Source organism: Balaenoptera physalus (genome assembly GCF_965194825.1).
Source record: "Balaenoptera physalus genome assembly, chromosome: 5".
Classification (NCBI taxonomy): Eukaryota; Metazoa; Chordata; class Mammalia; order Artiodactyla; family Balaenopteridae; genus Balaenoptera; species Balaenoptera physalus.
Genome location: NC_138884.1, coordinates 30,564,950 through 30,578,447, shown reverse-complemented (window position 1 = coordinate 30,578,447; position 13,498 = coordinate 30,564,950). Strand labels below are relative to the sequence as shown.

Below are 13,498 nucleotides of genomic sequence, written 5' to 3'. Positions count from 1 at the left end.
ACTGATATTTTCCTGTAATTCACAACCTTTCACCGGAACCAATTAAATGTCCTATGTTGTTAATGTACTGAGTTTTAAAATCTGCACTTTAAAACTATGGGAAAGAATGTATACATTTGGTAAACACCATGTGTAAAAATGCTTACCTTTAATAGGGTAAATTTCTAAATATTTCTCCAAGTGTTGACGCACTGAAAGTTGGAAATGAAAGGAAGCTCAGCTATTCCTGATTCGCTCATTTTACAGAGAAAAATTGAGGCTCAAGTGGTCAATGACTTGCCCGTTGGCACAAAGCACTTTCAGAGCAGAACTAGTACCAGGAGTCGATATTCTCCCCTGTGTCCCTCCTTCCACTCCTGCTCCGCCTCGCCGGCTATCTCTACACCGCCGCTATTGGTCTTGTTTTAAAAGGCTTAAGTCATTGCGGCAGCTTCTCTTGTTGCGGAGCACGGGCTCTAGGCGCGCGGGCTTCAGTAGTTGTGGCTCACGGGCTCCAGAGCGCAGGCTCAGTAGTTGTGGCGCACGGGCTTAGTTGCTCCGCGGCAATGTGGGATCTTCCCGGACCAGGGCTTGAACCCGTGTCGCCTGCATTGGCAGGCGGATTCTTAACCACTGCACCACCAATGAGAGGCCCGCACACCGCAACAAAGAGTGGCCACTGCTCGTTGCAGCTAGAGAATGCCCGCGCACAGCAACGAAGACCCAACGCAGCCAAAAATAAATAAATAAAATAAATAAATTTATAAAAAAAAAAGGCCTACGTCAGACCATGTCAGTCTTCTGTTCAAAATCCTCCAGGGATTCCCCCTTTCACTCACAGGAAAAGCCAAAGACCTTAGGAGAGCATGTAAGACCCTGCATTATCTGATGTACACCTTCCACCCCGCCAGCACCACATAGGTGCTCTGCAATCTTATCTCCTGTGATGACTCTCCTCTTCCGTCACTCAGCTCCACAGTGTGTCCTCCCCAGCACACCAAGTACTGCCCACTTCAAGGTCATGGTGTATCTTTACCTTCGAACCCAGGTTTGAAAACTTACCACCCTGTTATCCCTACACATTAAAGACATCATGCTTCCATTAACTGAAACCTGAAGTCTCACTTCATGCTGAGTTACGCAGCTTTTAAAAATTAACTGGAGTGATGGTGACCTACCGGAAAGGTGAGTGCACCTATCTGTCAGTGTGGTAGGGTGCCCAGTGGGCTCTGCACTGGGAGACACTGCCTGTGTTTCTGTATCAGTGCAAAGGAAAAAAAATCAGAATAAAGCAAAGTGAGCCCCATGCCCTCTGAGCCCAGGCAATGGTGGAGTTGCCAATGCCTGAACCACACTGACCACTTCTCTTTACCATAATTTTCATGGAAAATGTTGGAGACTTGCACTGCTTTCTATTTCGCAGAATTTTAGAGCTAGAAAAGACCTAAGGTATCATTTAGCCTAGTCCTCTGATTTCGAAGATGAGGACATAGAGAATCACAGAAGGTTAAGCAGATTGCACCAAATCACACAACCACTGGCAGACTCCGTGGATAAGCGCCATAGCCACTCAGAGATTAGTTCTCACACGTACCCAACTGAGGTGGGATATTACAGGAAAGAGACACAAGAGGGATCAAAACCATTGACAATGTGTTGCTGTCGCCCAAAGTTTTAATAATTACAAGGGAAGGAGCTCACCTAGTTAGTCATGCCCATAAGCCCTTTTTGGGTGTTTTTCTTTCTTTGTTTCGTTTCTCTGCTTTTATGCAGAAGTTTTATATGTATTGACATTTAATCAAAGTGAAAATCTTAAAATAAACACACACACGCACACACACACACAACCTTCCTTGGACAAGAAGACATTGTCTTTAGGTTGCAATTAAGGAACTTATGCAATTAAAGAACTACGCCAACTATTGGGTAAATCTTTTTGGAGCTGCCTACGTTACTGCAAGTCACAGAATCCTAACTAAGATCAGCCCCAGGGTGGCGTGCGTGGAAACCCTGGGCGTAAATACGTTATTAATGTCACGGGGTCAACCTGGTCTTCCAAACCCCTGGAGATTTCAACAGAAGCTTTACCAGTGGTACAGGGTAAAACCACAGACTAGGTAAGAGACAGAATGAGCTACGTGGCTTTTTCAACCTCAGGTCACAGGCTTGAGTCCAGTCTAGGCTCGTAATTGATAACTTATGACAGATGTTTGGTGACCTGTGTGGGAAGGGAGTCAGTTCAAGTTTTGTTTCCCTTTTCCTGAACAGGTGTGTTCACATCCATCCACAAAGATGTTTGCACTGTGGGAATCTCATCACCAAATCTTTCATAGAAAGGCTAAGAATTCAATGGGAATTAAATTTGGTTATCTTTTTATCCTCTTAAGGTTTAGTGCTGTCCTAATTTTTTCCAACCTCAAGCATCTTCCCTCCGCTCTCTGTACATAGTCTTTTCTTTTTTTAAAGAATTCTTCTGAACAGTTTCAAACTGTTGGCTAAAAGTTCTTAGAACAGATGTGTTTTCCCTATCTAGAAATAGCCTGAGGACAGATGTCATTTTATTTAACTGTGTGATCCATTTGGATCAAAGGTGCTTTAGGATAAGAGGTTGGTTTGGAAACAGCTTATTAGAATTTTTTTTTTAAAGTACAGAATTTAGTTACTCTTAAAGAGAAAGCCAGAATATTCAATATTTGAATATTTGGAAGGAATATTCTTTTCTCAAGAATTTTGTGACAATATATAAACCTTTAAGATCCTTTGTCATCATGCTTTATTTTTATATTAGTTTCAGCTTATTGGGTTCAGTTTTACAAGCAGATTAAATATAATGTCAACCGCAAGCAATCATGGTATTAGTTTAGATCAAATTTATTGATGTTCTCTTTTTCTGTTTTTGTGCTACTACATATATGTATGATAGAATAATTAGCTCATATTTTTTGTCTTAAACAAATAATTATTTTTTACAGATTTTCTGTGATTTGAAATTTAGGCCTGTGGAACTGCACAACATTTTAAAATGAGTAAATGGATGAATTTAAAGTTAGTTGTATACAACATGCCCAGATAGAGTAAAATGAAAATTCACTAGGAAAAAGTCAAATTTTACTCCTTTTGGATGGTAATTCCCGAAAGCCACTGTGGCCATATGTATTGTCACCTAGTATCAAAAAGACAAGCTGGGACAGAAAATGACATGATTTAGAAAAAGATGTTCTTGAACTTTTCTCATTATAACACATTACAGAATGGTCTCAATAAATAGCATTTCCAAAGATGATTTTAATTTCTAGTCAGTGACCCAGTTTTTCAAAATGTCCTCAGTCTGGCCACTTTGATATTATGATAGTTCAACATAATTGCAGACTTTCAGACTTTAAAAACAAAACAAAACTAAATGTCAATTGGCGAATACTACCAACAAATAAATTAAAATGTATTATAGTAATTGATAACATATTTACGTACATATTTATTTTACATAAGTATTATATATTATATACATAAATCTCTATATATATTTAGTATATAAATGTAAAGATGAAAGGTCTGTTAAAAGGCAAATGCTACATAAACAAACTCCCAAAATTGGTCTTAGGTAAGAAGACAAATCAAGGAGCAAACATGCTTACAGATTTAGGAAGCTTTCTGTAAAATACTGAGTTGATGTGATAGGAAAAGGGTCTACTGCAGCCTGGGGTCTGAGAGGGAGGTAGCTGAGATCATTTCATTTATATATTCTCGCACCCGACCTCTAGCACATTTCATGAGAAATTAACTGATGTCTGTTATGTTGTTTAATTCTGAAACCTTCCTTTAAACTTCTCTCTTCCCTGACCTCATCTGCTTCTTTTACAAAAATATTTTGTTGAGTAATACACTCTTTGTATCATGACATTACATGTTAATTTCAGAGCAACTTTGCCCAATTGCTCCCCTCCCAAATCCTGAGATTCTTAATCTGTGCTTTGAGCAATTGTTGCTGGTGGGCAAAAATATGTGCTTTCTTAGTTTTCAGTCTCAGTATATTTCCTTTGCAAATCCTACAACTTATTAACTCTATGGCAGAGTGACACAAACCATGTTCCAAAATAAACACACAAAAAGACCTACATTGCTATAATATCCAGGTTGAGAAAAACTACTCTGAAAGCAACATGGGTCAGCTGCTTTGTGCTTAATCATCGTCAGGCATGTGCTCTGAGAAACTGCAGACCTGGGGGGTTTTGCATAATGAGGTAAGTAGCAACGCCCTACACCTAATGCCAAGAGGTGATGATCTAAAAATGAAGATGTTCTCTTCCTCCAGTTCTACATTTTGATAAAAAATATATTCTAGGTTTATCTTTTTGAATGGAAGAAAACCCACATACATACATCAGTATAACTTTGTTTCCATAAGACTGCCATATAATTTTGGTGCAAACACTATCATGGAATTTCCATAAATTGTCATCCAATCCCATTTGAGGGGGGACTGTTAAATACTACAGAGTATAGTTAACTGTGGCCACAGGAGCTTGTAAGTCATTCTGAGGGCTGGGCACCTTTTCCTTTCTTTCCTTCCTCTTCTTTTCATGTTAGTGTAATAGATGATGATAACAGCTAATGCTTACAAAGTACTTCGGATTCATGTGAGATTGTACACGTAAAGTCGTAGGTGCAACCTTTTGTCATCTCTATTCTACAGATGAAGAAACCAAGCCTAGAGGTTAAATAACTTGTCCAGAGTCAAACAACCAGCACGTGGTATGAATGCAGTGACTAACACCCAAGTCTGTATGCTTGACATTAGATCTAGGTCCTCAGCCTCCCCAATGTCCTGCGAGCCAGGACGCGCAGCACTGAGCATGTCTACACCAACCGTCACCCATCTCTGCTTCTTAAACGTGCTACCCAATCTTTCCTCCTGTGCAGTGGCTGCCGATCAAAAGCACAGTGCAGCACAGCACCGTGGTTGACAGCATGGCGTCCGACAACTGCCTTGCAAATCTGGCTCTGCTACTGGCTCTGTGGTGTTCTCTCGGGCAGTGTCCTTAACTTCTGGGTCTCAGTCTCTTCATCTGTGAAATGGGATATGCATACCTGCCTCACAGGGTTACCAGAAGGATTACGGAGGTACTCTATGTAATGGCTTAGCAAAGTAAGTGCTTAAAAGAATGGTGGTTATGATTAGTAAGAGAGAAGACTAGAGTATGGTAAGTCCCCTACATATGAACCTTCAAGCTGCGAATTTTGAAAGATGCAAACATGCATTCCATCAATGTCAGGTGTGAGTGAAATTGCAGCTTGCCTTGCATCTCCTATTGCTGACGATCCTTCAGCTCTACCATCTCCCACCTCCTCTCCCTCCTCCAGTCAGTAACTCTTCTTGCCTGTTCACTTGATGCCAGCCCCTGTATGCCAGCTGTTGTACTGTACTACTGTACTTTTCAGGGTATTGTATTGTAAGATTAGAAATATTTTCTTTATTTTTTGTGTTTGTTTTTTATGTGTTATTTGTGTGAAAAGTATTATAAACCAATTACAGTACAGTATATAGAGCTGATTGTGTTATTTGGGTACCTAGGCTAACTCTGTTGGACTTAAGAACAAATTGGACTTAATGAACGCGCTCTCGGAACAGGACTCGTTCATATGTAGGGGACTTACTGTATCCTTGCTAACAGCATGGCTGGCTTGAAGACTATCTTTAGTACTGGGAAAGAAAAGCTATTGCCTGTCTCTAAAAGGGAGTACTGTGCTACCTTCTACTATTTAGAGGCAGTTTTGGGACACCTGTGATTTCCTTTTCATTAGATAATAGAGCCACTGGAAAATCGTGCCAACTGATATCACCAGCAGCCCTTCTCTGTTCTCTTTCTAGTCAGATACAGCGAGGTGGTAGTTGCCACGTCCAGACAGATGCTTTTGAAAGATGGCAGTGACCTCCTCTAGGGTCCAGATTTCTTGGTTTTTCACTTGTTTTAAATGATTACCATAGGACTTCTGAGATTTATAGGCTCTATTTCCTTTGCCCTTCAAGTCTTAGATAAATATAAAGACATTCATGTAAAAGCTTTCCTCACCTCAGCTGTGACTTACAGGACCTGAAATGTAGGAGAAAGCAGGTTTTTCTTTACTCAACTGGAGGGACCCTGCATACTGCAGTTTCGACTTCAGTAAAAAAAAACATGATGCATGCTAGAGAGTACTTTATAGATTAAACCAGTTTATACTGGCATACACCATATTGATGTCCATTGACATTTATTAAAATGCTTTATCAATAGAATTGCAAATGCCAAAATAAAAAAGTAAGAGCACCAGAAATGAAATTAACTTAACCAAATGAAATTACACTGAGATTATTTCACATGACCAAGGGACAAAAAAATTATTTCTCTGTGGACTTTTGTATTAGATTTAAAATGAGATTAGACTTATTTAAAAATTGAAAACAACATTTATCTCAGAGTACAGGGCATTCTGATGTAGGATCAACAACATTCAATAAAATAAAGTTGGGTTTAATGCCACATCATTACTACCTTGATATATATTAAAAAAAAACGCAGTAAAAAATTTTACTTGCGGATCTATATTTTAATGGTTTGGAATCAGAATTTTAAACTACCCGCAAAAGAAGGCATTTAAAAGTTTTTATCTGAGGGAAGACTCTTCAATTAACTTTCTACCACTTTTAGAATGAATTTATCTAATGGTTATTTCTACCACTACAGCAATTCTCTTTCAGATGAGATTTAATAAATTCTAATGCAGTAGTTTGATAGGTCACAAACTTTAAAAATATCACATATACAAAAAATTCCAGAATGGCGACTCTTCTATTGTAATATTTATCAAATATATTAAATATATTGCTGTTTTCTTTCAACCGAACACACACTTTCTTTCAACCTAAAGCATGCTTTAAAGGGGAGTTCTAACAATTTTCCTGAGGAAGCATTTGATATGGGACCCAATCACTGCCATATACATGTGTACGTGTGTGCACACACGCGTGCTATGTTTCCAATATCAGTTTTGAAAAGTAAATTGCTTCTCATTTATGTTCTGACTCATTTCACTTGAAAAAAAATACACTAACATTGCATGGGCTGCCATAAGATCATCAGTTAAAGACAGAGGAAAACGTAAAAGGAAGGGTCTCTGACAAACTTCAGCAAAGTAGGACATCAATCCCAATGGGATGATGAGCAATGGATTTCACTGAACTTTCGCTGCTCATAATTATGCATGTGATTTACAAGCATGTGAAATCAGAGGCTGCCCGGCCGGGTCCTGCCCCGGCGCACACTGTGTCCTCCTCCACATGCTCTTGTGGCTCCTGGGCACCTGGGCCACTGTCTCTCAAGAGCCCCAGCGTCAATGGGCTCAGTCACCCGGACAATCAGCAGCTTTCAGCCTTACGTCCTCTCCTCCCTCGGTAAAAGGACTGCTTCGAAAAGCATCTTTTGAAATGAGAATCCAAGTAAATAGAGACGAACAGGAGCCCAGGCACACTTGTTCAATGATCGACAAGTCTTTATCTCTGTCTGCTGTGGATGCGAGCCTCTTGGTTCTCTGACTGTCCCTGAGAACTGGGGTGCAGAGAACGGTGTGTGTCGGCTTCCCTGGGTGGGGGGGCGGTCCACCCTGTAGGTGACAGGCGCAGGCTTGTCTTAACTGCCACACACATGCAAAGCTAAGGCTGACTTTCAGATCCTTGGTGGTCAGGGGAAGTTTGGTAAGATTAGACTAGAGTAACTTCTGCTGTAACAAGGGTTTTCAGATATAATAGCAAACTACAGATTTTAAGAACAGGAATGAGAACAGTTTTGCCAACTAGCTGAATACCAAATTCCCAAAAGGAACAAAAATAGGAAAATGTAATAGGTAAAGCAATTGTCCGATTAGAATGAATTGTTGAGATTTTAAAATGTCATTTTCCGAAACTTTCTATCAAGAATCTTACGATGCTGACAGAGTTAACTGCTCATCTCCTCATTCAGAGTGGACAAGTAATATGTGTAGGTAAGTGACAGAAGGTACAGGACAATTACAACTGGTGTCCAACCGTTTGCTCCCAGTGGTCATTTCAGTAATATGACCTGGCCATGGATGGGCAGAGAAAATGTGTCTCATTCCTTATTCAACTGATCCAGGGGTCTGGCTCAGTCTAGACCAGTGCTTCTGAAATTACCTGTAAAAGCTTTAAAAATGCACCAATGCCTGAGTCCTAACTCTAGATATTCTGATTTAATTTGGGCAGTAGAATTTTCTAAAGCTCCCAGGTGGTTCTACTCTGCAGCCATTTTTGAAAACCACTGGTCCGTCATCCCCAAGGACTTCAAGTAGATGAGGCTGGTTCTAGTACTTCCAGAAGTTCTGACTACTAATTCAGATATAAGCTCAATTTAAAGATTTCAAATCACCAGGATCTTGGAATTTCCCTCTTTGGGCAAAACAATATCAACAACAAATAAGGTATATGCCCTCCCCCCGACACTAGACACACAAAATGAAGATTTTAAAGTTTGCTCACCAGTTGGACACTTAAGCCATTCTTCATAGCATCAGTATGAGTGGTCAGCTTGTACAATGCAGTACCACCAAAGATCTAGCAAACCACTATCTAGTTTTAAAACCTATTTTTGACTTACTCTTGGCAATTTCACAAAGCTCGGTCTTCTAGGATTTGAGCTGTTGTGAATGGAATCACCTCTTCCTAAATGGAAGTTTAAATTCATATGGCATAGAGTTTACTCCATTAATCCAACTCCACAATTTATTTCCTATAGCAGAAAGAAGTCAATTCTTTAGCGGGTGCTTTGCATTTTTGCTCATAACTTTTGCTCGGTGCAACTTAGTCACACTCACAGGGTACCGAAGTCTCCTACAGTCTGGGTGTTAGATAAAAACCAGATGTCATATTTTTAGCTTCAGTCAGGACCCATTTAGGGAGGAGTTTTCCAAGTTCCCGAAATGACTGACTCTTTGCTGGTGGTATCAGAATCAGGGCTGGTAGAGATTTAAAGAGATCAACCAAGTCCAGCTTTTTGCCACAAAAAAGGCCAGTCCTTAACCAGGTGACAGATATTCCTGTCAATTCTTAATTGACAATTAGCAGAAAAGGAATTCCAAATTCCCTTATAGCCAGCACTAGCTTTTAGAAACTCTTATAATCAAGAGTTCCTCTTTATGTCTGATTTAATATACTCATACTGGTCATTAATTAATATCATGGGGGGATCATCACTGTGGTTTGTCCTGTATTTATTTCAAACATACCAAGGTTGGGTTTCATATACATTATTAATTCTGTGATTTGAAAATTGCAATCAATACTTTGGTCTGTTAAAACAGCTTTATTCCCTCTCTTAGGATTTTTAAAACTGAAAGACAAGAGAAGTGATAATGCATAATAATTTATGAAAATTCCTATTTGCATTATTAATGCAAAATGATCATTGACAAACACAGAATACACTAACTGTACACTAACATGAACAACTAGCTATTCACATATCAAGAAGCCTGAAAAATGACTGTGAAGTAACTGTGATAATGTTTTCACTTCAGAAGTCTCTGAGGGGCATACCACAAAAATCAATGGCATAATCCTAATCAACTCATGAATGTGTTGGCATCTGCCCCATCAAACCAACAGTAGCCACTTCTAACACTTCCAATCTGTGACTTGTGACAGGAGTTCCTTGGAGACTGAGATAAAGGCCAGTTGTTGTATAAGCTACTCGATGTGATAAGGATGTGGTCTTGTTACTCCCTTATCAGTATACACTCAAATATCCATGTGATAGATTCCTATCTTATTGATATCACTGGTGCCAAATACTAAGGGAATCCAAAATATACACTTTGAAATATGTCTTTAATTTAGAAATATGTATTCTATCAATACGTATGTAGAAGAATGGATTCTGAAGTTTATTTTAAGCCCCAGAAGCCCTGCAGCTCTCCTAGGAAAGGAAGCCCAAAAAGGGTTCTGCAGAATTCCTAGAGGCCTGCAGAACGTACTGCAGAATCATGGCACTGTCATAACCGAGTCTGTATAATTTTACTGCATGTTGAGATGTCTCAAAGTCAGAGAAGATAAACTTTCATTCATATCCCAATGAATGGGTGTAAATGAAGAGGGCGTCTGAAGTAACTCTAATTAGAAGCAGGGCATTCTTTAGGCAGTTAAATTGAAGTAGAAACAAGAACATCAGTTTTTTCCTTCTTACAACAAAATTTTCAAGTATTCTGAGCCCATTTCTTTCACCTACATTTTATCATACACAGATTTTTAATACCAACATTTTAAGTAAAATGGTATTTGAAAACTATGTGTTATTCTCTCAAATACCCAAAGATATATTAAATTTTAGAGCAAATTGGCAATGTGTATTGTGGCATATGTCCTTCAACTCAGTAATGCTCTTTCTATCAGTGAATTTTAAAGAAATCATCCATGATCAGGTTAAATAATATATACAAGAATGATAAATAACATTATTTACAATGATAAAAAGAAAATACTGGGGGTCTTCCTAAATATCTCATAATGAGGAAATGGAACACTCAAAAAAGATAAAGAACTAAGTTTTTGAGAAAAGTTTCCAAATCTGGTAACATACTCATGACATACTGTTAGGTGAAAAAAGAAGGCTAAAAAGATGTATATATGGTTTGATTTCAATTTTATTTTAACACTTCTTAGGAAAAAAGCTATAAGAAAACATGTTCTTCTGTGTTTCCACATTTATTAATATGGACCTGTGTTACTTTTGTAGTCAGGAAAAATTCATTTAATTTTAATATAAAAACTGGAAGAAAGTATATCAAAATGTTAATAGTGATATTCTTTAATTGATGGGATTATAGGTGATGATTTTTAAAATACTTTACTTTCCCCAATTTTTTATTTTATAGAGAGCATGTTTAACTTTCAAGGTAAGTAAAACACTTGTAGTGAGTAATGCACTTGCTGCTGCATCTTTATTCCTTCCTCATGAGGTACCACTTGCAATGAGTTATCAGAACACATTTCAGAATGTATTTATTGAACTCTGATGTGCAAAACACTAATGCTTTATTTTAAGAGACTTTGGAATATTTGCTGTGAATTGTAATGAAAAATTTTATTGGGAGAAAGTTGAAACTACTGATTTAAACAGCTTTTCCAAATGATCTGTGTCTTTGTGCCAAAGTCCTTTTCCTTAAAGGACCACAAGTACCATAAAATACTTGTCTTATGCAGTATATCTTGGTGATGCTGTCATAACATGGCCTTGAGGCTGGGTGGTCCCAACAACAGGTATTCTCTGTGCTCTAACTGAGTCACCCTAATTATTTCATGTGGTAGATATTGAATAGATAGATATGAAGAATATATTTATATTTTTTTCTGATTTGTTTCTGCTGGTTTTGACATTCTTACCTTTGAATAGAGCTTAACAAAGCAAAGAGGAGCTTATTTCGATATGAGTAGCAGAGTATAAATCCTCCCTTGATTTTTTTTTCCAGTTTAGAAAAAGATAACCAGTTCTTCCCCAATCATACGTAATTCGTTTCATTCTAAAAAGGTCATGAGCTGTTAAATGTCTTAATTTAGAATGCCACAATTTGCCTTATAGCTTAGTACTGCTAATATTGTACTGTGTTACTCTCTTGTGAAATAAACTTGACAATAATTTTATTTATATACCTACTAGATTATTTGAGCATGAGAATTCAAATTGGAGAAGTGGGAAAGAAGGCAATAGATGTGCTTATATATTATAAAGGTGGCTAATTATAGATAAAAATATCTGACTTACCTGTAAAAATAGTGTACAAGGAAATCACAGTATAAGTAGCATTTTTTTATGACACAGACTCGAACACAGATGCGGTAAAAGAATGATTTGCAATTGCCAAAGTAACCCAAAGACCTCTTTGTTTCTGCTAGCAAATGCTGATATACAATTCTAATGCCTGTTAAACAATATTTAAACAAATACTTTATAAAACCAATAATCATTTTAAGTATGTAAATTACATAGGGAAACCATGTCAAAAATATCAATCTGATTGCACTGCTTAATAGTCACCAAATCACATTAAAAATTTAATGTCATTGTCCCGATTTAGTTGCCGTAATTATTGTTCCCTTATGTTGTCTCCTTATTTTCTCCTATATTATTTCTTTTATTACAAAGAAATACCTTTAGTGAGGAGAACACTAAAATAAAATTAACATAGCCAGAGCAAAGATAAATAAAATTTAAAAAGCCAACCTTTATTCCACTTTGAACAAGTTTGTGAATGTCCAAATAAGGCTCCTTGAAAATTTCTCCTTCAGGGGTAAGTATCTTCACGTAACCTTCTTTTTCCAGAATGAAGAGACGGTGTGAGCCATCCCCACTATGCAGGGCGCTGACGGGCTGGCGCAGCCCACTCACAACCTCCTGAATACAGAAGCAGTTGTGTTTGTGCTTTCTAAACAAATTAAAGAAAACCAGTAAGCTTTTCTTGAGATGAAGGAGGTAAGAGATGCACTTAGCATCCTTTTCAAAATATATTTCCTCTAGGGATCAACGGTTTTGATAATCACGAAGGGCTGCTAACCCAAGGTCACACTCTGATTCTTTTAAATTCTTTTCAATGAAAAAAAAAAAAAAAAACAAAAAACCAAAAAAGCCTTCTATTAGGAAGTAAAGGAGAGAATCAAAACACATATGTATTTTAAAATTTCACAAGCTCACTATCTCATCTTTCAGTGACTCTAATTAAAACTGACTTTACTCATAATAATTAAACCTTACAGAAAGGCATTCAGAGAGAAAGTTCTAAGGTCTATTCATAAAACTCTGGTTTGCTACTAATAATTGTGCTGAATGTTTCCACAGTGCCATAAGCTAACAACTATCATAAAATTCAAGTTTAAAACTATACTCATAAAATTCCCATGAATCAGAGAGAAGCCAAGCTCATAACAGAAGATTAGTAGTCTCAGCATTAAAAGCATTTAAGCAAATATGATTTTAGAGAAGCAAACTACCAAAAAGAAAACAAAAAGCATCTGGAGGATATAGCTGCTGGACATGAGCATAGCCAGTTGACTCATTGTTAAAACCACAAGACTTGTCGGGTTTTTTCTTTTTTTTTTTTAAGATTAAAGAACATTTATCTTTATGAACCTGCTGATCTCTTCCACTTTGTCGTATTCTTCCATCTGGTCCAAGTAGTTAGATGCTGGTCCTCTGATTTGTTTTCTTGGAAAATCTGGAAAGCACAAGCCACCATCTTTTCTTGCATAGTAAAAGCAAAACTCATCAGCAGTAGTTTGAAGGAAACCTTTAAAAATGTAAAAGGACGCCTTAGAAATATTTAGTGTCATGGTAAAAACAGCGCATTTGAAAGACAAAATATAGGTAAAGAATTTTTTAGGAACTATATGAATATTCTAGGGAAATATATAGACAACAGACAAAAGGAAAGAAGAACATATTTTTTGGCTTGGGATTTCCATTTCTTTTTTAACCAAAAT

General features: G+C 37.6%; 1 protein-coding gene and 1 long non-coding RNA gene across 5 annotated transcripts in view; both read right to left on the bottom strand.

Moving 5' to 3' along the window:
* The window catches only part of LOC309661635, a 300,338-nt gene that overhangs the window by 165,359 nt on the left and 121,481 nt on the right, over positions 1-13,498 (bottom strand). The gene's annotated exons all lie outside the window — the stretch shown is intronic.
* HHIP (hedgehog interacting protein) overlaps positions 1-13,498 on the bottom strand; it is a 94,016-nt gene that overhangs the window by 67,636 nt on the left and 12,882 nt on the right. For all 4 annotated transcript variants that reach the window (XM_082463387.1, XM_082463388.1, XM_082463389.1 and 1 more), the window contains exons 3-4: positions 13,149-13,305; positions 12,246-12,447 (exon numbers count right to left, since the gene is read on the bottom strand). In XM_082463387.1, the coding sequence (XP_082319513.1) occupies positions 12,246-12,447; positions 13,149-13,305 (359 nt within the window). The remainder of the gene's footprint in view (positions 1-12,245; positions 12,448-13,148; positions 13,306-13,498) is intronic.